This window comes from Herpailurus yagouaroundi, unplaced genomic scaffold, assembly GCF_014898765.1.
Source record: "Herpailurus yagouaroundi ecotype Mexico unplaced genomic scaffold, PumYag 205, whole genome shotgun sequence".
Classification (NCBI taxonomy): Eukaryota; Metazoa; Chordata; class Mammalia; order Carnivora; family Felidae; genus Herpailurus; species Herpailurus yagouaroundi.
In genome coordinates this window covers 3,661,786-3,686,493 of record NW_024412436.1, presented here as the reverse complement: position 1 = coordinate 3,686,493, position 24,708 = coordinate 3,661,786, and the positions used below count along the sequence as shown (strand labels likewise).

Sequence of the window (24,708 nt, the reverse complement as noted above, 5' to 3'; positions counted from 1 at the left end):
TTAGTTTTAGGTACATGAACGCAAATCATTCAATCTAATTATTCAACTGGGTAATTACAACTATTTCCAATGTATTAGTTGGATTCCAATTCCTTCTAGATACTTATTTCTTTTAAACTAAGAATACAGAACGGACTTACTTAAAGAACTCAAAGTAAGGTTTCAGTAATTTGTAAAGCAAAGGCTGAGAGCAATAATATTTTGAGGTAACCTAGGGAAACCAAACCAATGCTTTGGAGTGAGTTTATCTACCACTGGCTGGCCGCAAGACAGGCTAACTCACCTCAACTGTTATGCCTAACTATCTACTAATTGAAAGTAAGGGTGCCATGGATGATTAGAAGACACTAAAACTCACTGTGATCCAAAATACTTATAGGAACAATACTGTCTTTCACAGTCACAAGTGCCTTAGGATAATCTGCTTTCTTTTCAGACCAGGGATCTTGGAATTTATTTATGAAGATGTTTAGGTTACATAACTAATTGTTAGAATAAAATTTCTATGGAACTCTCCAGTGCTCTCCTTTAATTTTGTAATAAACATAGCTCTGAATTTGTAAACAAATAGTTGCCTGAGGACTTTGGTAGCTGTGCTTTATTTACAATGAATTTCACCCATGTGAAAGCTCAAATTTAAAACTAACAGATAGGATCAGCATAATCGATAAAAATGCAATGAAAAAATCAAACATACTAGGTGTTATTAAATCGTACTATTATGCAAGAATTGAAAAGAGAAAAAGCCACAGTTTGAAGTGACTCTAAGAAGAAAATGAAGGTGCATTAAATTTGTACCACCATTCTTTTCCTGCCTCTTCAAAAACCTCATGGCTGGTTGCCAAGTAAACAAAGAACGTAAATCATAAATTCTTGTTACCAAGTCCCTTAAGCCTTTTTCAAATGCGTCACAGGATATCCAATCCCCTTCAGTTGTTTTAATCATCATCCCCAGGGCACTGGCCATATGCTACACAGTCAACATACTGGAACAAAAACACATTTTACACAAACTGAATCCCTCACACTTACTCCTTGTGAGTTTCACACATTTAAATTTCAATGTTTATCAGCAGTAAAAATCTCTGTGTGGCTTGAGTAAGAACCACCCTCTTAATAGGTTAACTGTAATAAGAGACAGAAATTAATTCCTTCCTCCTGGGTGTCTGCTAAATCCCCTGTGAGTATGTGACTGCAGATCCTTTAATGTGAGTCTAAGCTAAGTCTATATGTATACGCTTTTGACAACTTTCTTTCGGGATTCAGACCTTCGAAAATAGTTTGATTCATTGACCCCAGCCTTATCTCATAGCCTGTTAAACACATGCTTGTTTAAAATCGAAGAGCATCGAAAGAACGTCAAAGACAACCCGTTTTAATACAAAGTAAGTACTTAAGCAAAAGCTAACCCCTAAGAACACCATGAGACCACCTGGCCCATTCTCCCTGCTGCCTCCTTCTCAACTGAATTTTAAAATTCTTCAATTCATGCTCTGTCACCAAGTATGACAATTAAGTAGTATTTTACAAACATTAGGTGGTAAGTTTAATTTGTATCCAGGGTCCCCAGGTACCATCGACTAAATGAATATCCGAGCCTCTTCATGGAAGCTACCATTTCAGGAATGACTTTTTTTCTCCTGGGGAGGAGAACTTTGAGCGGGGTAAGAAAATGACAAAAATGGGGGGGGGGGTTCCCTCATACAAAGCCAAGCAAGCAAGGTGTTGCCAGGCTTCCCCCTCGGGCTCGCCGGACCCGGGACTCGCCCGCATGAGAAGCCCACAGGAAGGCTCTTCGCTCCCTTCTTCTAAGCACTTTTCCTCCCAGACGTCCCAGACGTTTGACCCCCGTCCCCTCTATAAATATCTCCCACCATAAAAATCTCCGCATCATCCTTCCCTTCTCTCCCTCTGGTTCCCCTCCTGCCTGTGTGAGATGCAGCGGCTGGGGTCACAGAGATGGCCGGGGGAGCTCTCCTCTCCTCCTCTTTCTAAGCTCTGACAGACAGTAAGCCGAGGGAGACCCCGGCACCTGCTCCCACGGCGGCCAGGACCCAGGTGCCATAGCAACGGCGCGTCTCCGCGTCCTCCATCCGGGCCTCTCTTACTACGAGGGCGCGGTGGACCGGCGCAGGCGCAGACGGCAGCCTGAGAACACCTGCTCCTCCAGGCGCGCTTCCCCGGGGCCTGCCTGAGACCTGCCGGGCTGCGGTTTCCAAGGAGCCAATCGAGCTCTGCACGCTCCACGCGCAGGTTTCCGAGGCGCGAGTCAGAGTTGGCGAAGGATCGCTTTCTTGGCTGTGACTTTTCCCGCGTGGAGTTGTCTCTCGCCAAATACGGATATTTTTAGAGCGATTTCTGGAGGTACATGTCTGTGTGTTATTTTCTTCGCGTTATCCAAGTCATTTCAGTTTTCACTACTAGGTAAGCGGATTGCTAATTAGCTACCAGATTCTTTTACTGGAAGCTTCAGCAACCGCACCGCGAATGAAAAACACATCCTTTTGCACCCAAAAGAGTGGTCAAAGGATGCTTCCTCCAGGTTTCAAGAATGTGAGAATGGTCAACTAGGATATTCTCAAATCCTCCTTAAAGATCGACTTTATAAGGGAGGCAAAGTGAACTTTTGATTGCAGTGACAAATGACAAGATTTTAGAAACTGGCCATGCCCTGCCAGAAACAAGCAGGGAGAAACGAAAGTACTTCCCCAGTACACTCCATAATTTTCAGATTCTTTTTTATTATTAGAATGTGTAATGTATATTTATTTGCTTGATGTTTATTTTTGAGAGAGCACAAGCAGAGGAGGGGCAGAGAGAGGGGGACAGAGGACCTGAAACCCCACTGACAACCGCAAGCCCCATGTGGCGCTTGAACTCACAGACCAGAAGATCATGACCTGAGCGGAAGTCAGGTGTTCAGCCAACTGAGCCACCCAGGTGCCCCTAATGTTTGTCTATTCTGAGAGAGAGAGAGTGTGTGCGTGAGAAGAGGAGAGGCGGGGAAAGAGGGAGAGAGAAAATTCCAAGCAGGCTCCGTGCAGAGCCAGTCATGGCGCTTGATCTCTCAAACCGGAGAGATGGTGACCTGAGCAGAAATCAAGAATCAGAAGCTTCATGAACTTTGCTACCCAGGCACCTCTGTTTATTATCAGAATGTTTATCACCTGGTATAATGGAGAGCATCTTTTCTTCAAAGAGGGGCATGTAGAATTGAGTTTTAAAGTATTCTCCAAATTGTGAACTAAGTAAAAAATAAAAAAGATTTTAAGGTTAAAATGGATTACAATATTTACTGTGTTTCTTAGCTGCAATGTGTAACTCATAGTTCCAGATTTAATGTTTCTCCTGCTGCAGGACTTCGATCTTAGGCCAAACACTTGAAAAAGATAAAATATAAAATTATTGACTAAGGTGGAAGGAATTTTAGTTAAATCTCCTTTAATGAAGGAGTGGCTCAATCGGTGGCTCAATCGGTTAAGCACCCAGCTTCAGCTCAGGTCATGATCTCACAGTTTGTAAGCTGGAGCCCCGCATAGGGCTCTGTGCTGACAGCTCGGAGCCTGGAGCCTGCTTCGGATTCTGTGTCTCCCTCTCTCTCTGCCCCTCCCCTGCTCACGCTCTGTCCTCTCTCTTTCTCTCTCAAAAATAAACATTTTTTTTTAATCTCCTTTAATAAGTATGGAATTACTACCAAAGCTACATCTAGGTAACATCTAGGTTTCAGAACTCCTAATTTAATATTTTTCCCGCTGATCCTCCCAAATATTTGTAAATGTTTTTTACCAATGTAATGGGATATAGCACCCAAAAAGTGGAAACAACTCAAATGTCTATCAAGTGATGAAAGCATAAATAAAATGTGGTGATAAACCTGAGCTCCTAAAAAAGATCTATTTCACTAGCATCTATGAAAGAAAGCAGAGAAATAATAGGTTTTCAATAATTAATTTCATTCAATATTTCCTGCTGAGTGCCTTACTTACAGGTCTGCTGGGAGGTGAATAATTTCTAATCTATGCATGAAGGAGCTCATAGTCTGAAAAAAAGGAGACGGGCTTTAAAGAAAGGGAACACAGTGTGATCCACAAGGTACAGATATAGCTCAAAACTGGAGATCAATTAGGAAGAGGTGATGACAAAGAGTCCTTTGCAAAGTGTTGACATTAGAGCTGACTTTTGAAGAATGACAAGAATTGCACAAGGGTGGGGCATTATACACAGAGAAGTTAGCATTTGCGAGGGCATGGGGGCATCAACTTGTTTATTCCAGGATCGTTATGTAATTCAGAACTGCTGGCAGCATAAGATGAAATCTGTCCTTCATTGCCCGTGGCAGCGTCTGAGATATTGTAAGCATGTTATGAAAACCACTGAAGTATGATCTGTGAACAGGCATTTCCATTAAAATTAATAGCATCTTTGGGTAAGTTAAGTGTATCCTTCATTTCTTCTGTGACTTCCTTAAAGAAGAAACTGAGTTTTAGGTATTTCTGTATACTGAGCAGAACTGGCATTTAAGTGGCTAGTAAATATTTATTGAGTTGACATAACTCAGTAAATGAGCTAATTTTATTGTGAATAACCTTAATCATGTAACTGAATTCATAACTACTTTATCAGCTCAGAGGTTATTGAAGGAATTAGTATTTTGATGATCAAGGAGAAGGGAAGAATAAATTTCTAAAATGAGGCATTTTAGCAAGTGCAGACCTTCAGGAAATTAGGATAATCAGAGATACCATGAGACCATGAGAATACAGGACTGGCATATTAAGTGGGGAAGAAATGATGGAGGAATGTTAATGACACATTTGGCAAATTTTTTTACATTTTTAAACTTTTTTTAATGTTTACTCATTTTTGAGAGACAGAGCTATTGAGTAGGGGAGGGGCAGAGAGAGAGGGAGACACAGAATCTGAAGCAGGCTCCAGCCTCGGAGCTGTCAGCACGGAGCCCAATGCGGGGCTCAAACTCACAAACCATGAGATCATGACCTGAGCCAAAGTCGGACGCTTAACCGACTGAGCCACCCTGGCGCCCCACATTTGGCAGTTTCATAGAGTTCAGCAGGTCACTCTGCTCTCTCTCTCTCCATACGCATTTAAACAATCCCCATTTACTATAGCATCAAAAAGAATAAAATACTTCAGAAGTTACTAAGGAAGTGAAAGATCTGTATACTGAAAACTATAAGATATTGATGACAGAAATGAAAGAAAACATGAATGAATAGAAAGATCTTCCATGTTCATGGAAGAATTTTTTTTTAAATATTTTTAATGTTTATTTTTGAGAGAGAGAGAGAGACAGAGTGTGAATGGGGGAGGGGCAGAGAGAGAGGGAGACACAGAATCCAAAGCAGGCTCCAGGCTCTGAGCACAGAGCCTGACATGGGGCTTGAACTCACCAACTGTGAGATCATGACCTGAGCCAAAGTCAGACGCTTAACCGACTGAGCCACCCAGGTGCCCCTTCATGGATTGGAAGAATATTGCTAACATGTTCATACTACCCAAAGTAATCTACAGATTCAATACAATCCGTATCAAAATTCCAATAGGATTTTTCACAGAGAAAGGAAAATAGTCCTAAAATTCACATGAAACCACACAAGACCCCAAATAACCAAAACAGTCTTGAGAAAGAACAAAGCTATGGGCATCACACTCCCTGATACCAAACTATATTACAAAGCTATACTAATTGAAACAGTATGGTAATGGCAGAAAAACAGAACCATACATCAATGGAACAGAATAGAGAGCCCAGAAATAAATCCATGCTATCTGTTCAACCAATCTTTGACCATGGTGCCAAGGATACACAATGGGGAAAGGATTGTCTCTTCAATAAAAGGCTTTGGGTAAACTGGATATCCACATGCAAAAGAATAAAATTGGACCCTCATCTTACATCATATACAAAAATTAACCTGAAATGGATTGAAGACTTAAGTGTAAGACCTGAAACTGTAAAATTCCCAGAAGAAAACATAGTGAGTAAGCTCTTTGAAACTAGTCTTGGCAATGACTTTTTGGGGCATAACACCAAAAAAGCATAGGCCATGAAAGCAGAAATTAAAAAGTGGGACTGCATTAAACCAAAAACTTCTGCACAGCAAAGGAAACCGTCAACAAAATGAAGAGGCAACCTGTGGAATGAAAGAAAATATTTGCCATCCACATATCTGATAAGAGGCCAGTACCCAAAATGTATAAGGAAGGCATACAACTCGATAGCAGAAATACAAATAAAGAATCCAATTTTAAAATGGGCAAAGGACATATATAGACATTATTGCAAAGAAGACATACAGTGATAAAAAGGTACTCAACATCACTAATCATCAATGCAAATCAAAACCATGATGATAGGCCACCTCACATCTGTTAGAATGGCTATTATCAAAAAGGCAAGAGATAATAAGTGTTGGTGAAGATGTGGAGAAAAGGGAACCTTTGAGCACTGTTGGTGGAAATGCAAACTGGTACAGCCACCATGGAAAACAGTGTGGAGGTTCCTCAAAAAATTAAAAATAGAACTACCCTATGACCCAGCAAAACCACATCTAGGAGTATACCCAAAGGAAATGAAATCAGTATCTCAAAAAGATAGCTGCATTCCTATGTTCACTGCAGCATTATTCATAATAGCCAAGACATGGAAACGATCTGAGAGTCCATCAAAGGGTGAATAAGAAAGAAAAGTGTGATAAATACACATACATATGATGGAATATTTTTCAGCAATAAAAAGAAGGAAATTCTGCCATTTGTGACAACATGGATGAATCTGGAGGATATTATGCTGACTGAAATAAGCCAGACAAAGAAAGACAAATTCTGCCTCACTTATATGTGGACTCTAACAAAGTTGAACTCATGGAACCAAAAAGTAGAACAGTGGTTGCCAGGGGCTGGAGAGTGAGGGGGAAATGGGGAGATATTGGTCAAAGGGCACAAACTTTCAGCTCTAAGATGAATAAGTTCTTGGGATCTGTATGGCATGATAACTATAATTAATAATACTGTACTGTATACTTGAAATTTTCTAGGAGAGTAGATTTTAGGTATTATCACAAAAACAAAAAGTATATGAGGTGATGTGTTAATTAACTTGATTGAGGTAATCATTTCTCTCTCTCTCTCTCCATGTACATATATACCTACACATAAAATCATCACACTGTAAAACTTAAAAATCATGCTGTGCAAACTAAATATGTACCATTTTTCTCACTTATATCCCAATATAGCTGGAAAAATAAATACAATCCTTTCCCTATCCTCTCTGATGTAACTGCCCTCAGTCTGTCAATGACTACACAATAAATGGGAGTTAAACAAATGTAGGAACAGGATGATTCAGGAAGAATCAGGTAGATAGAGAAAAGAAGTTGTCTGCTATCCAGGGCCTTTCACTTAACATGCCTTATTCTTCTTAAAGTCTGAAAATGTTAAATATCAATGAATAACCGTATTTTCATTACAGGCAGTAGAAATGTGTTCAGAATTTATGATTCATTAGAGACTGTGGGATTCTACAAACATAAGATCCCTGTATAAGTGACCAGTGCCATGTTTTCCCTCTCCACTTTTAATTTAATAATAGTTATAAGCTTAGGTTTTAAATGTGCATTCTGTAAAGAATCCCAGAAATGGATAACACCCCTGCAGTCTTCAGTGGTTGGTCATCACAGGATACAAAGAAGTAACGGGCACACACTGTTGGCAAGAGACGAGCATCAAGTTGAGCAACTCTGTTTAAATAATGGACATTTTGAAGGAAGGCTTTGACTTAGATAAGCTGATATACAACTTAAGTAACCAAAGAAAAGGAGATTAAATAAGGGTCAAGAATTAGAAAGACATGACCATACATGTCTCCTACAAAACTGTTCCAAGTAATATACTTTGCAGACAATACTCAGATTTGGCATAGTCATATTTTAAATCATTCAACAAATAATTATTGAGCATTTATGCACCAGACACAGTTCTATGTACTCGGAATATATCGATGAACTATTACATTCCCTGGAAATGAGAGTTCCAATGACTTCAACCACCTAAAACCCATTTGTAAAAAAGAAAGAAAGAAAGAAAGAAAGAAAGAAAGAAAGAAAGAAAGAAAGAAAGAAAGAGAAAGAAAAGAAGAGAAAAGAAAGAGAAAAGAAAAGAAAAGAAAAGAAAAGAAAAGAAAAGAAAAGAAAAGAAAAGAAAAAAGCAAGTGCTGGGGCACCTGGGAGGCTCAGTCAGTTAAGCGTCCAACTCTTGATTTCCTCTCAGGTCACGATCTCACAGTTCATGACTTGGAGCCCTGCATCAGGCTCTGTGCTGACAGTGCACATCCTGCTTGGGATTTTCTTTCTCTCCCTCTCTCTCTGCCTCTCTCTCTGTCTCTCAAAATAAACAAACATTAAAAATAAAAACAATTGAAAAGGAAAGTGCAAAAAGCTTGAAAGCAAAAATATAAGGCTATTACAGAGTTTGTGGGCTAAGTGTGAACAGTTTGTAGGAGAGTCTCTCCTAGTAAGTGGGATATTTTTCTGAATTTTATATCTTTACATTCCATCGTTAATGCTACTCACTTGCAGAACACTTTATAGTTGTAATGTTTCACATACATGTTTTGAAATTGGTATGTTAACATCTAGATCTTTTTTAAGTTAAAAACTATTTGATTATATGGGGAATATTTTCTTTAGAGAGTCGAAAATTCGCTGTCTTCACGGAGCTCAACTTCCAGTAGAAAGACAGTAAGAAACATACTAAGTAAGTAAGTCTTATTATATGTTAGAAGGTGATAAATGCTATATAAACATAGATCAAACAAGAGGATCAGAAGTATAGGGGTGCATTCTGAAAGCGGGGTTGAACTTGTACATAAAGTAGTCCAGTAAACCTTATTGAGATGACATTTGAAACTTTTCTTAGAATTACTTACAGATTTGGCATAGATTAACATCAGATATATCACTTAACTAGAAATAGCTATGATGAAAATATGACAAGTACCCCCCCCCCTCAAGACTTTCTTTTTGTAACTGACTGTGATGAGTATGTCACACTGAAGACTGGGGCTCGAGTTTGCTTGTGACCTTCAGCAGCAGGACAAACACACTTTTAGCTTGTACACCAGCAATACATTCCTTAAACATTCTAGGTTTTTTTGGTTTTTTTCCCAAATTTTTATTTAAATTCTAGTTAGTTAACATAGAGTGTAATATTGGTTTCAGGAGTAGAATTCAGTGCTTCATCACTTACATATAACATCCAGTGCTCAACTCAACAAGTTCCCTCCTTTATACACAAGACCCATTTAGCCCACCCCCCACCCACCTCCCTCCATCAATGCTCAGTTTGTTCTCTATCATTAAGAGTCTCTTATGGTTTGTTTCCCTCTCTCTTTCCACTCCCATATGTTTATCCGTTTTGTTTCTTAAATTCCACATATGAATGAAATCATTTGTATTTGTCTTTTTCTGCCTGACTTATTTTGCTTAGCATAATACACTCTAGCTCCATCCGTGTCATTGCAAGTAGCAAGATTTCATGCCTTTTGATGGTCGAGTAATATTCCATTGTATATATATGTCACATCTTCTTTATCCATTCATCTGTTGATGGGCATGTGGGCTCTCTCCATAGTTTGGCTATTGTTTATAATGCTGATATAAATATCAGGGTGCATGTGCCCCTTTGAATCAGTGTTTTTATCCTTTGGATAAATACCTAGTAGTGCAATGGCTAGATCATAGGGTAATTCTATTTCTAACTTTGTGAGGAACGTTCATACTGTTTTCCAGAGTGCGTGCACCAGTTTGCATTCCCACCAACAGTGTAAGAGGGTTCCCCTTTCTCCATACCCTCGCCAATACTTTGTAGTTTCTTGTGTTGTTAAATTTAGCCATTCCGACAGGAGTGAGGTGGTATCTCATCATGGTTTTGACTTGTACTTTCCTGATGATGAGTGATGTTGAGCATCTTTTCATGTGTCTGTTAGCCATCTGGATGTCTTCTTTGGAAAAATGTCTATTCATGTCTTCTGCCCATTTTGTAACTGGATTATTTATTTTTTTGGGTGTTGAGTGTGATAAGTTCTTTGTAGATTTTGGATACTAACCCTTTATCAGATATGTCATTTGCAAATATCTTCTCCCATCCTGTAGGCTGCCTTTTCATTGTGTTGATTGTTTCCTTTGCTGTGCAGAAGCTTTTTATCTTGATGAGGTCCCAATAGTTCATGTTTGCTTTTGTTTCTCTTGCCTCCAGTGACATGTCTAGTAAGAAGTTGCTCTGGCCAAGGTCAAAGACTTTGCTGCCTGTGTTCTCCTCTAGGTTTTTGATGGTTTCTTGTCTCACATTTAGACCATTCATCCATTTTCAATTTATTTTTGCATATGGTGTAAAAAAAAGTGGTCCAGTTTCATTCTTCTGTATGTCACTGTCCAGTTTTCCTAATGCCATTTGTGGAAGAGACTGTCTTGTTTCCATTGGATATTCTTCCCTATTTTGTTGAAGATTAGTTGACTATGCTATTGTGGGACCACTTCTGGGTTTTCTATTCTGTTCCATTGACCTATGTGTCTATTTTTGAGCCAGTACCATACTGTCTTGATGACTACAGCTTTGTAATATAGCTTGAAGTCTGGAATCCTGATGCCTCCAGCTCTGCTTTTCTTTTTCAGGATTGCTTTGGCTATTTGGGGTCTTTTGTGGTTTCATGCAAATTTTAGGATTGACACTCTAATTTGAAAAAATTATTTACACTGTCATTATTTTTCTTTGTTCAACAGCTTTGTTTAGCACTTGCTTCATGTGTTCAGTACTTTTGATGTATGCCCAACCCCCATGAGGCAGAAGTTTCAAGGATCTCCTGCTGTGAGGCTCTAGCTTACTCAGTATGTGACTGAGAATCCTGTAATCAACCCTTAACTGGAGAAGGATATGATGGCAATAAATTATCATGGAAAAGAAAATGAATCAGAGGTTGGCCTTTGAGAAAAGCAGCAAATATAATTTACCTTTTAAATAGTTGACTGGAAAACCCTCCTTTTATAAGTGGTGTTTCATTGCTTAATAAATAATTATTGTTTGAAACTGTCTACCCATAAATGTTTGAACATCAGTGCCATTTGCTGAGCTATGCTGTCAGTCTCACTCTTTTCAGTGCAGTTTTACAGTAGACACTTCACTTCCTTGACTCCCAGACATACATATTTAGTATGAAAAGCAAAAAATAATAAAATAAGGAAGCTCGACTGCAAAGCCTCTATTTAAAGTATACACATGGTGTTGATGACCAGCGATAAGAATGAGCCTGTCTTCTGCTGATGTGCTCTGCTAGAGCAAAGAACAACTGACTCATAGGTGAGGAAATGTACGTCAGTTCACTTGATTGTCCTAAAAATGCTTTTAAGTAAAGTCTCTGTCGTCCTCTGTATTCACTTATATTCTTTACTGTTAACGTCACTCCATAAATTTATTCTCAACCTACGCCGGAGTTGAAGCCGCTTTGCAATAACGTCCTAAATACAATGGGTGGTGGATAGAGATAAGAGAATGCCAACATGCCAACACTGAGAGTCAGTTCAGTCTCAGCTGAGTTTAAAATTTCAAGTAGCCAGTGTAAAAAAAAAAAAAAAAGGAAATAAAGTATATTATTTAGTTCTTATCAGAAAGAAATACTAACCCATGTTCCTCAGGAAAAACTTGTCCTGGCATTAATTTTTAAAGGAATTTCTTAGGTAAGGTTTTTAGTAGGAGTCGTGAGCGACGTTAAAGACCAGACCTTCAATAGCATTTTTACAGCAAAGACATAGACAGGTTCCTTATGTCTGTTCATATTTTCGCTAATCTAGAAAAATGACACTCAAAACCACATATTTTAAAAATTGGCTTTGTATTTTTCCACCTTTTTTCTCTTGGTCAGCTATGCCTGGTGAACGCCTCCTGCCTTGTAATACCAATTCAAAAGCAGTGGTGGCTACATACTGGGGTTGACAATTTTGTTAAAGCTCGTTACAAAAATTGGATATGCGAGAGAGTACATTTAGCATTAGCTGATAATGGACTCATCTTATCTTCTGAATCCAGATGCAGAGTGAACACCTGCCAAGAACGTAGCTTGCCACAGTTCGTGTCAGCAACCAAAACACTCTTAAAAATTTAAGTGCCATCATACCTCTCGCTAGCTTTCCAATGCCATTATCATAACATCTAAGCTCCTGACTTTGCTTCCAAGTTTCTGCAGAATTAGGCCTCTTCTTACTCCTGTAACGTCACCTCCTACTACGTTCCTGCTTATGCTTCATACTCAAAACACTCTAACCAACCTCCTCCCTGTTCCTCAAGCATCTCATTCCCAACTTTGCTATTGCGTCTGTACCTGGAATGTTCTTCCCCAGATATTTGCACTCACATCCTTGCCTTGTTCCTGATCTTAGGAGGAAAGTGCCTAATTTCTCACCACTAAGTATGATATTAAGGGTAGGTTTTTTTTGTAAGTTCTTTATCAAGTTGAAAACATCCCCCTCTTTTCTTAGTATACTGAGAATTTTTATCATGAATGGTTATCAAATTGTGTCACATGCTTTTTCGGCTTCAGCTGTTATGTTCACATTATCTTTCCTCTTTACCCCATTGATGGGATGGATTACATTGACTTTTTTTTTCTCTAAGTCAGAGGTTTTATTTGTTTATTAAGATCTAATTGACATACATTATATTAATTTCAGTTGTATAACATAATGATTCAATATTTGTGTCTATTCCATTGATTGATTTTTTAAATGTTGAACCACCTTGCACATCTGGAATAAATCTCACTTGTGGTGTATAATTCTTTTTATACATTGTTAAATTCAATTCACGAATATTTTGTTGAGGATTTTTGGGTCTATGTTCGTGAGAGGTCTTGCTATGTGGTTTTCTTTCTTGTAATGTCTTTATTTGTTTGGGGCGTTGGGGTAATGTTGAACTCATAGAAAGAGTTGCCTCTGCTTCTGTTTTCTGGAAGACATTGTAGAAAATTGGTATCATTTCTTCCTTATGTATTTGGTAGAACTTATCACTGAAACCATCCAGTCCTAATGCTTTCTTTTTTGGATGGTTATTGATTAGTGATTCAGTTTCTTTAATAGTTCTTTAATAGTTAACTATAACTATTGTTATAGATTGTGATTAGTCCATTCCATCTAAATTATCAAACTTGTGGGCCCAGACCTTTCATATTATTTATTTATTGTCCTTAAGTGTCCCTGGGATCAGTAGTAATGATCCCTCTTTCATTTCTGATATTGATAATTTGTATCTTTTCTCTTTTTTTTTCCTGGTTAGCCTAGCTACAGGTTATTGCTTTTTACTGATTTCTTTAAAGGAATACCTTTATATTTCCTTGACTTTTCTCTATTTATTTCCTGCTTTCAATTTCATTTATTTCTGTCCTAATTTTATTATTTATTTTCTTCTGCTTGCTTGAGGTTTAAGTTGCCCTTCTTTAGTTTCCTAAGGTGGAAGCTCAAATTATTAATTTTAGATCTTCCTTCTTTTCTAATATATGTATTTTATGTTATGGACTTTCCTCTAAACAACTCTGGCTCATCCCATGAATTTTGATAATTTGTATTTTCATCTAGTTCAAAATATTTTCATGTTTCTTTTGAGACTTCTTTTTGACACATGTTATTTAAAAGTGTGGTGTGTAGTCTCCAAATACTTGGAGGTTTTACAGTTATTTTTCTGTTATGCATTTCTAGTTTAATTGTATTATAGTCTGAGAATCTAATTTGTATGATTTCTATACTTTCAAATGTGTAAAGGTGTGTTTTATAGTCCAGAATATGGCCTATTGTGGTGATTGTCTATTCAAGTTTGAAAAGAATGAATTATTCTGCTGTTACTTCATGGATCAGTCTGTATGTGCCAATTCAATTAAGTTAAATGATGTTTTTCAGGTAGATCATATCCTTACTGATTTTCTGCCTTTTTAATCTATCAATTACTAAAAGAGTGTGTTGAAGTCTTTAACTATAACTTTAACTATAATAGTGGATTTTTCTGTTTCTCCTTTTAGTTCTCAGTTTTTGTCTTATATATTTTGATGCTCTGTGTTAAGTGCATACATATTAAGAATTGTTATGTCTTCTTGGAAAATGAACCCCTCTATCATTATGTAATGCCCTTCTTCATCTCTGATAATTGTCCTTATTCTGATTCTTTGAAAGCGTATTGCTACCTCAGCTTTCTTTTAATGAGTGTTTGTCGCAGACTCTGAGTCTGCAGTTCTCTCTTCAACAGCAAGACAGCAGCTGCAAAATTGAATACAATTGAATTGGGGCTAATATCCAGGGGGGAGACAAGAGCCCCGAACAGGGGTTTTGTCTCTGTATTTATTGACCTCTCAAGATCTCACACACGTGGTGAATGTGAAGAAAACAATCAGATAGTAATCATTAACTTGTGTGTAACAAGCCGAGCCCGGGGGGGGGGGGGGGGGGGGGGGGGGGGGGCTAGGCCAAGTGGTGTTTGTGATCAAAGTCTATTGGCGCCAGATGGAAAGTAATTTCCTGCAGGTGATATAACAAATTACTCGTGATCCCATTACAGTATCTCACTAACTCACCTTGGGCGCTTTCACCCTGTCGCAGCGGCTTTCCGCCCTAAGCTTTTTTCTAACCCACTTATGTAAGTATAAAGGAATTCTTGAACCTATTTCCCCACAGGTGTTAGCATATCTTTCTCAATCTTTGCTTTTAATCTACATGTGTCTTTATATTTAAAGTGGGTTTTGGTACCTGGGTGGCTTAAGTCGGTTAAGCATCCAACTTGGCCCAGGTCATGATCCTGCTGCTCATGGGTTCGAACCCCACATAGGGCTCTGTGCTGACAGCCTGGAGCCTGCTTTGGATTTTGTGTCTTCCTCTCTCTCTGCCCTCCCCCACTCTCTCTCTCTCCCTCTCTCTCAAAAATCAATAAACATTAAAAAAATAAAATGGGTTTCTTATAAACGACTTATTTTTTTTATTTAAATTTTTTTTAATGTTTTATTTATTTTTGAGACAGAGAGAGACAGAGCATGAACGGGAGAGGGGCAGAGAGAGAGAGAGACACACAGAATCGGAAGCAGGCTCCGGGCTCTGAGCCATCAGCCCAGAGTCCGACGCGGGGCTCGAACTCACGGACCGCGAGATCGTGACCTGAGCTGAAGTCGGACGCTTAACCGACTGAGCCACCCAGGCGCCCTCTTATAAACGACTTATTGTTGGATTTGTTTTTTATTCACTCTGACAATCTCTGTCCTGTAATTGTTGTATTTAGATCATTTATATTTAAAGTGATTATTGATATAATTATCAGTATAATTACCATGTTTTTAACTTGTTACTTTCTTGTTACTTTCTCCCTTGTTACTTTCTTCTCCCTCTTTTTCTGCCTTCTCTGGTTTTAATTGGTAATTTTTATATTACCTATTTTACCTCCTCTCTTAGGATAGCAATCATATTTTCTTAGTAAAAAAATTTGCTGGTTGCCCTAGACTTTACAATGTCCATTTTAAGCTAATCTAATGCTAATTTTATGTAGTGCAGGTACATTATAGTAGATTATCCATGATTCTTTCCTCCTGACCCTTGTGACATCACTTTCATTTATTTCATTTATCCATATGCTATAATCACCCAATATATTGTTTCTATTATTAATTTTAAGTCTAAAGTTTAGTTTTCAATAAATTAAGAATAAGAAAAGCAAAAGATTTTATCTGAACTTCATCTATTCCTTCCTTGAGATTTTCCTTTCTTTATGTAGATCCATGTTTCTGATCTGTATCATTTCCCTTCTCCCTGAGGAACTTCTTTGAATATTTCTTGCAGAGCAGAACATTATAACATTTCTTCCTTGCAGTAAATTATCCCAGGTTTTCTTTTCTGGGAAGGTTTTTATCCTTCACTCATGAAAGATAATTTTGCTGGATATAGAATTCTAAGTTGGTGGGGTTTTTTCTTTCAATACGTTAAATATTCTACTGCATTCTCCTCTTGTTTGGTTTCTGACAAAAGTCTGCTGTAATTCTCCTCCTTGTTCCTCCATAGGTGGGTTTTTTCCCATCTCTGGCTTCTTTCAAGATTTTAACATTTGTTTTTGATTTTCTGAAGTCTCAACATGACATGACCAGGTAGAGATTTTCTATCTATATCTATATATCTATATATCTGTATATCTGTATCTATATATCTATATCTATATCTATATCTATCCTACTTAGTTTTCTCTGGGGTTTTTGAATCTGTGGTTTGCTGCCAATCATTAATTTTGGAAAGTTCTTGGAATATTATTACTTTGTTATTACTTTAAATATTTCTTTGGCTCCATTCTCTCCTTCTTTTCCTTTTAATATTCCAATTGCATGTAGGTTATCCTTTGGATATTCTATTTTTCATTTATTTGCATTTCATTTTGAGAGGTTTCCTTTGACTGATATTCAAGCTCACTGGTTCTTTCTTCTGCCCTGTCAAGAGTACTGATGATCCCACCAAAGGCAGTCTTCATTTCTGTTACAGTGCTTTTGATTTCTAGCATTTCCTTGTGATTATTTCTTAGAGTTTCCATATCTCTGTTCATGCATGTTGTCTTAAACTTTCCACAAAAGCCCTTAAACATTTTGACCATAGTTAAATTCCCAGTCTGATAATTCTAATATGTGTGTCAACCTGACTTTAGTTGTGATGCTTTGTCTCTTTAGACTGTGTTTTCTCTTGCCTTTTAGTATGACTCGTACACTTCTTTGTTGTTGTCGAAAGCTGGATATGATGCATCATGAAGTAAATAGGACTTTAGTGTGAAATTTTATGTTCATCTGGCTAGGAGTTGGGCTGTGTTTAATGTTTTCTGTAGCTTTCTCTAGACTTTGGGCCTCCATAAGAATTCCTTTTCCGAGAGACTCTGTGTCTTGCCACTCCTTCAGCTGTAATTCAGTGTTATTATACTGGAGACCTATTGGTCCGGTGGTATGGTTTGGTAGAAGAGAATCACTGCATAACCTTATGATTAAATCTCAACCTTTGAGTAGGCCTGTGTCTTCACAAGTGTTTGTTAGCTTCCTCCTCCATTGCATTTAGGTGAGAAAGAAGCCCTACAGAGAGCTGGAGATGAGAAAATGCCCTTCCTCCACATAAGTTAAGGCTCTTATTGTCTTTTTCCCTGAAGAGTAGGTCTTTGTTTTGGAAAAGGCTGTAGGCATATTTCACAATGGCTACTTTCCCCCTTTATCTACAGAACCTTTCCATCTTCCCACATTGAAACTTTATATGCATTAAACATTAACTCCCTATTTTCCCTTTTCTCCAGCCCTGAGCAATCACCGTTCTTTCTGACAGTGTGTAGTCTTTTGTTATCTGTCCTCTATCACTTAGCATAATGCTTTTGAATTCATCTATTGTGTAGTATGTATCAGTATTTTGTTCCTTTTTTTCAGACTATAGTATTCACTGTATGGATGTACCACATTTGTTTACCCACCCACCAGTTGATGACCATTCGTGCTGATTCTACTTTTGACTATCACAACTAATGTTGCTATGAAAATCTGTGTACAAGTCTTTGGGTGAACACGTTTTCATTTTCTTGGTTAGATTTCTAAGTGGAATTGTTGCGTTGTAGGTAATTATTGGTAGTTTTCAAAAGTGGCTGTACTGTGTTTCATTTCTACCAGTAACATGAGAATTCCAGTTCATTCACATCCTGACCAGTACTTGGTATTTTCTCCTTTTCTAAATTATAACTTCTTCAAGGGTGTGTAGTGGCAACTCATTTGGTATTAATTTTCATTTACCTAATGACTAATGATGTTAGGCACTTTTCATATATCTGTTAGCCATTAGTATGTCCTCTTTGGTGAAATGTCCATTGAAGTATTTGGCCCATTTTTAAATGGGGTTATTATTTGTTTGTAATTGAGTTGTAAGGATTCTTTATGTATTCTAGGTACAAGTTTTTTTTATCAGATATATGATTTATAAGTTCTTTTCCCTGGTCTATGACTTGTGTAATCTTACTTTTGGTTCTAATTTAATCCACCCACAAGCTCAGCCTTCAGATGGTTTGTAAATCATCATTACCTCTGATTGAATGAGGAAATTTCCAAGGGAGAATTGGACTCCAGTAACTCCTACCCCTAGAGGAGTTGAGCTGAGACTGCTCAGCTGAGCCATAGCCCTTCTTACAGGAGTACCTGTTACAACCTGAGGCAGGGTTCTTTTCTAAAGTGTCGATATTCGTACATAGCAGACAATTCAGCAGACGTTCCCATCAAACCAGCAGTGATGGGGTGACATATATTAAGAGCTTCACCAGTACATATTTTATTCCTGTAGGTCACAGGCGTATCAGTAATAAAGCCAGAGTTGTCTTTAGTCACTAGGTTTGAAATTGTAAGATCTAGACCATATTTCCCAAAGAAATCCTATCACTAAAGATGTAAACCTTAGAAAAACTTAGAAACCTCCATTTTAATCAGTCAATTCAGTGAATTTTTATAGGGTATTGTGCTAGGTAGTAAGAGACAAACAATGAACGAAACACGTTCCTGCCTTCAAATAGATTGAAGTGTATGTTTTCATACAAATGACCACAATACATAGCTGAGTGTATATATGGTCATGAGGAACATTAGGGAAGGCTATCAACAAAAAGTGGCACTTGAGCTAATCTTGATGAATAAGTTGGATACCAGAGGCAGAAATGGGGATGAGAGCATTCTAGAAGCATGTGCAAATATACAGAAGCTGAGGCTGGTAGAGAACGTTAACACCACCAGATGTATTCTGGAATAGTGTAGGATGTGAAACAAAGCTGGAAAATCAGGCAGGGAAGGCTGTAAAGAACCTTAACCGCCATCCTTTAAGGTCTGTTGACCATCTTACTGTGCCCACCATTGCTAGCTGGGCAACGGTGGGTTCTGAACTCACGGCCCAGAGATCAAGACCTGAGCCGAGATCAAGAGTCAGACGCTTAACCGACTGAGCCACCCAGGCACCCCTCTAAATGACTTTTTATAAACTGCTGGATTTTTGTACAACCCTCTCCCAGTATAATATGCAGATACACAATCATTCAGCCTCTTCTAGAAGGACACAGAATCTGCCGCTTTCTCAGGGAGCCCCTATTTTTGTTGCTTCCTCTGCATCAACATTATGGCAAAGAGCCGTATGACTGCAAGTGTGGTGCAGAGCCTCTGACCTCAGCAGCACTGCTCCCATACTCACTCTCCTTCTCCCACCTTTCCCCCAGTGCTCACCTCTTGTTCTCTACAGGCAATCTCCGCTCCCCTCAGGTCCAGCCCCCCACCCCCCAGCTTTCCGGGCTCAAATTTAAAAGAACAAAAACCGAATGCCCCTTCCTCCACGAGGGCGTCGGGGAGAAAACGCATTCGTGGAATCATGACTGCCACAATAGGAGCAAAGGGACAAAACACCTGCGTAGCTGATGAATCCCAGTTAAATGAATTTTGAAATGACCTCCACCTGGTAGCCGTGGCCTTTGGTTCCAAAGTGACGCCAGGCTTCTCCATCTGGATGACACCCGTGCATTCTCCATAGCTTTACACAAGTCGTCGCTTTTGGTGTCTCTTTCTTCTTGAGGATTCAACAGATGCGTTCTTGAAACAGTTTCAAACCCACAGCTGACATTTTCTATTCTCGGAGTGTCTTTTCATTATAAAAGAGCCATTTTTGCAGTAGGCAGACAAAAGCATAACCTCTTTGTTTTAGATGTCTTTTTTTTTTTTTTTTTTTTTGCATTACTACAATGCCTTATAGTACTATAATGCTTTTCATCAGGAAAAAATGGAATCTATATTTCACCACTACTGGAGTACAATATAGGTAACACAGGAGGAATGGATTTTTTTTTATCTCCATTATTCTAAAGAATGAAAATACCCTGACTCATTTATCTCTTTAAGTAATGTGAATTGTAATAGTTTTGAAGTAACCATACCTCTCTTCCGTTCCTTAAAAGTAGACGCTTGGCTTTCATAGTCATCATTTTTGTCTGATACCTTTACTACTTATGTTATATAGATTTAAACAATATGGTTTGTCTGCTTTTGAACAAATAGGGTTGCATTGATATATTCTGGTGTGTCTTAGTTCTTTTACTCAAAATTATAGGATTCATTGAAACTGTTGCTTGTGGCAACAATTATTCATTCCTGTAGAGTCACATGCCTAAGTGCCCAGTGGGCACAAGTGTCTGGGACTTACCATGTGAGGAAACGCAGCTCTATAGCGTATGCGTAGGAGCAGAATTGCTGGGTCACAGCGCATGCACATCTTTGAATTTAAAGATGAATGCCGCAACACACTATTAAAAGGGGTTGTACCGATTTACACTCCCGCCAGCAATTTCTGAGGCATGACCTATGGAATTTTAACTCAAATGTTTCTATTTTTAATTTCTAAAATCAATCTTTATGGGCTTTTTCAAATCAGTCCTTTCATTTTGGTTAGCCTCTTGTTACTTGCTCATTTTTGTGATCTTGAGTTTTAATATATTTTTCAAATGTTTATTTATTTTGAGATAGAGAGAGTGCCCGTGTGCGTGCCAGAGAGGGGGGAGGGGCAGAGAGAGAGGGAGAGAGAGAGACTCTGAAGCAGGCTCCATGCTGTCAGTGCAGAGCCAGATGCCAGGCTCCATCTTACCAATGACCTGAGCCGAAATCAAGAGCCAGATGCTTAACCAGATGAGCCACCCAGGTGCTCTGATATCATCTTTTATACTTAGAATTTTATACATATTCATCTTAAACTCTGTGTCTAATAATCCCAGTATCTGAAGACATTGAGACTCTTATCTGTTGTTCATTGTTTCTGCTGACTCTCACTTGTGGTTGCTTTATGTCTTTGGTTGTTTTCAAAATAAGATACTTAATTTGTAATAACTTACGAATTTCCAACAGTAAATATTTTATGTATTTGACCCGAGAGGGATCTGCCACTAAGTGTCCTATTAACTGTTCATGCTTTACTGTGGTTTCTTGGGGCTGTGAGAGGATAATAATTGTACATATGGGATTAGAGTTGACAAATTAAAAAAAAACTTTTTTTTTAATGTTTATTTATTTTTGAGACAGAGAAATACAGAGCATGAACGGGGGAGGGTCAGAGAGAGGGAGACACAGAATCTGAAACAGGCTCCAAGCTGTGAGCACAGAGCCGGATGCGGGGCTCAAACTCACAGACTGTGAGATCATGACCTGAGCCGAAGTCGGATGCTTAACAGACTGAGCCACCCAGGCACCCCTAGAGTTGACAAATATTAAGAGTAATAACACTTCTTATGCTCTTTTGCTGTTGAGGGAGGTCATTGAGAGGACATGACAACTGGTTGGCCTGTGAGCTGGACCCTGGCAACCGGAGGCTCCACATCCCCTCCCCTGTCCTTGGAATGTGCATTCTGCTTGCCTTTCCTGCTCCCGGCAGCTGTCCAAGTGCCTAGCCTTAAAATAGTGATGTGGTATTGAGATGATACGCACGGTCAGCATGATGAAGGCATCCATATAAACTTACAAGATTTGGTGGGTGGGCGCAAGGATCCACTCATCTTGCAGCAGCCCAAGATAAGCCTTATACCTGCGTTCCCTTTGCTTATTCAACCTGCCACCTACCAGTCTGGAGCGGCCTCTTTCTTCGGTCTCTCCCTGCTTTCAGTAAGGAGGCCACTTTCACGTTACACCTGGAAGGCTCCCGAGGTGCTTGTAAACCAACACATTTCTCTGTCTCAAATTTCCCACCGTAAACACACAATGCTCTCAAAATCATGAAATGAGGTTAAAATAACCATGGAACCAAAATATTTGCCAGCCACAAGTAGACTCAATTAGTAAAATTGTATTGTGCCTTGTGAGGTGGGATTTTCGCTCACCCCTTAGAAGGCTACTTATTGAAGATGAAGGCATCCTTTTCTCTGTGCTTTTCCATTCCACACTGTATAACTCTATCAGTGCAAGGGCTTAAGAGGGAATGCTTTTCTCTAGAGATAATTTTAATTTTTTAAATTTTTTAAAGATTTTATTTCAATCCAAGTTCGTTAACATATAGCATAATAATGATTTCAAGAGCAGAATTTAGGGATTCCAGAGATAACTTTTTAAAGTCCTGTTTCTGCCATAAGCCAAGGGTTTGCAATGTAGGGTGGGATTCAGAATCCCAAACCGGCTTCTCCACTTTACAGATGCGTGACCTTGTGTGCTTGTTTACACTTTTTAAGCCACCTTTGAAACGGACACACATTCTAGAATGTTGATTTAGTAACCTCAAGTCAGTCCTGTTTCTTACACTGCCAAGTCAAAAAGGCCTTCCTCACCTACACCTAGCCAATTGAAATGGCCATTCGACTGAAGTTTTAGGTGGTTATCTTCCCGTAAAATACTCCTATACTGTACTGCCAGATTAACTTTCTTGAATATAAGCTTAATTATTACCCCCATGTCCAATTAATAAACATTAGAAAATGAACCCAAACTGTCCAGCTTTGTCACAACCTCTCTCCGGTCCCTGCTGATCGTACAATGCACCTACCGGTCTCAAATACACCCCGACGTATTTGGGCCTTCTGAACTATTTATGCCTCTTCCTCCACTACACTGGTTCCCCTTTCCAAATTTCTGTTAAAAATCCTACCCTAAATGCCATCTCCTCCAGGAAGTCACTTAGGGTTTTCCCGATGTCCTTGTTCTCTTGGAGACAAGGCTTTTTCTTACTGGAAAATGGTTAATGGAATCTGCCACTATTTTTTTTTTTATTTTTTTTTTTAATTTTTTTTTTTCAACGTTTATTTATTTTTTGGGACAGAGAGAGACAGAGCATGAACGGGGAAAGGGCAGAGAGAGAGGGAGACACAGAATCGGAAACAGGCTCCAGGCTCTGAGCCATCAGCCCAGAGCCCGACGCGGGGCTCGAACTCACGCACCGCGAGATCGTGACCTGGCTGAAGTCGACGCTTAACCGACTGCGCCACCCAGGCGCCCCTGCCACTATTTTTTAAATACAGTTGGACATTTATGTTGTCCTACTTTCCCATTTTTAAATGCCTTGAGAGCAGGAATCATGACTTTTTCATCTGTTGTATCCCCTGAAGAGCTTTCCAGAATATAAAAGTAAGGGGAGGGGCGCGTGGGTGGCTCAGCGGATTAAGCATCCAACTTCGGCTGGGGTCACAATCTTGCAGTTCCTGGGTTCGAGCCCCACATCGGGCTCTGTGCTGACAGCTCAGAGCCTGGAGCCTGCTTCCGATTCTGTGTCTCCCTCTCTCTCTGCCCCTCCCCGACTCATGCTCTGTCTCTCCAAAATAAACATCAAAAAAAATAAAAAAAAGGGGAGGAGGTGTTTAAAAGCCTGTGATTGTTTCCATTTTGATTGAAACATTAAAAAAAAAAACTTCCCTTGAAAAGTGCAATTTTGAGATTCACGGATACAAGCTAATTGTAAACACAAAGGATGAAGGAACAGATTTCTCAGTCCCCTACTGTGTCTCCAGTGTGCGGGTGCTTTCGGATATGCTTTCTTGTCTTTGCGGGTCATTCCCACTTACCCATGAGGACACTGAAGGTCAACAGAGTGACTTCCCTACTGTTGCCCTGCTTTGAGTGGCAAACCTAGCAATTTGAACTCCCTTCTATCATACCAGCATCACTTGATGACAAAGTAATCAGTACCTCCACAAGATCCTTTTCCAGAATCAAAGGAGGGGATGTTCACAAATGCCTTTTCCAAACCAAAACATGTTTCTCAGGTGTAAGGGATTAGTGACAAGGAGGCCACCATAGTAAGTAAAACAAACAGGTGTCCAATCTCGATCATGTTGAGCACAATGCCATGAATAAACCGTCTAGTGGAATGGAGGTCATTGATAAGCATTTTAATCTTAACATTTCCTGTTAAGTACATTTGATACACTTTAAAAAAAGTAATGGCATTTAGCTGTTACACTGGCAGGTATTAAGTCTGTTACATAGTATTTATGTAGTTGAATATTCATATGGCACTAGGATGTGATTTATACAACAAAAAAGACGAAAATAAGACACGGTCCCAGCTCAGAAGGCTTACAATCCGAGAGGCATCAAGGTACAGGGGATAGAACTATAGGGACAGAAAGCTTTATCTTCAAAATATCTTTAAAAAACTTTTTGGCATGAAAATTTATGAATCTTTGATTGATAATCAGTGAATTGCTTCAAATGAAGCAGACTTAGGGATGGGATATTAAAGGGAAGGTACTCCTTTGGATACCGTGAGAAACGAGTGACTTGGTTTCTGGGACATAATGAACAAGTGATTCTCAACTGATGGCAAGAAGGTGCTTTCCCGGATGTCAGAATATTTGGGGCTGGAACAAAGAGGCTAGGAAGGTGCAAACTACCATGGCACCTTCCGCCCTTGATTTGACTGAATTTCCTTTATTTTTAAAAGTCAGTTAACGTTGAAGGGAATGTGAGTCTTTTTGGTTTCTCAAAGGACGAGTGCTTTAAAAAGAGAGATTAGAGGTGCCAAGAGGAAGACCGAGAAAAACAAACAGTGCAGCGTGGTGCTAGAAATAACAGGGGAAATGACAGAAATAAGGGGGAGGAGTCAAGGTAAGGATCACAAAGCAGTGGGAGGAATTAACAGGATAACAAGGTTAAATACCAAGGCCAGGTGAGGG

The 24,708-nt window shown here is 39.0% G+C and overlaps 1 protein-coding gene and 1 long non-coding RNA gene across 7 annotated transcripts in view; one reads left to right on the top strand and one right to left on the bottom strand.

Moving 5' to 3' along the window:
* The window catches only part of CCDC181 (coiled-coil domain containing 181), a 29,656-nt gene extending 27,495 nt beyond the window's left edge, over nucleotides 1-2,161 (bottom strand). Inside the window, exon 1 of one of the 6 annotated variants that reach the window (XM_040451726.1) lies at nucleotides 2,033-2,161. In XM_040451726.1, the coding sequence (XP_040307660.1) occupies nucleotides 2,033-2,093 (61 nt within the window). In that variant the 5' untranslated portion in view covers nucleotides 2,094-2,161. Of the gene's footprint in view, nucleotides 1-1,032; nucleotides 1,126-1,874 lie in introns of those variants that run through there. The other 5 variants (XM_040451725.1, XM_040451730.1, XM_040451727.1 and 2 more) reach the window with 5 other exon arrangements.
* Nucleotides 2,162-2,253: 92 nt separating this feature from the next.
* The window catches only part of LOC121015052 (uncharacterized), a 42,889-nt gene continuing 20,434 nt past the window's right edge, over nucleotides 2,254-24,708 (top strand). Inside the window, exons 1-2 of the long non-coding RNA XR_005783582.1 lie at nucleotides 2,254-2,364; nucleotides 8,712-8,782. This is a non-coding gene — a long non-coding RNA (uncharacterized LOC121015052). The remainder of the gene's footprint in view (nucleotides 2,365-8,711; nucleotides 8,783-24,708) is intronic.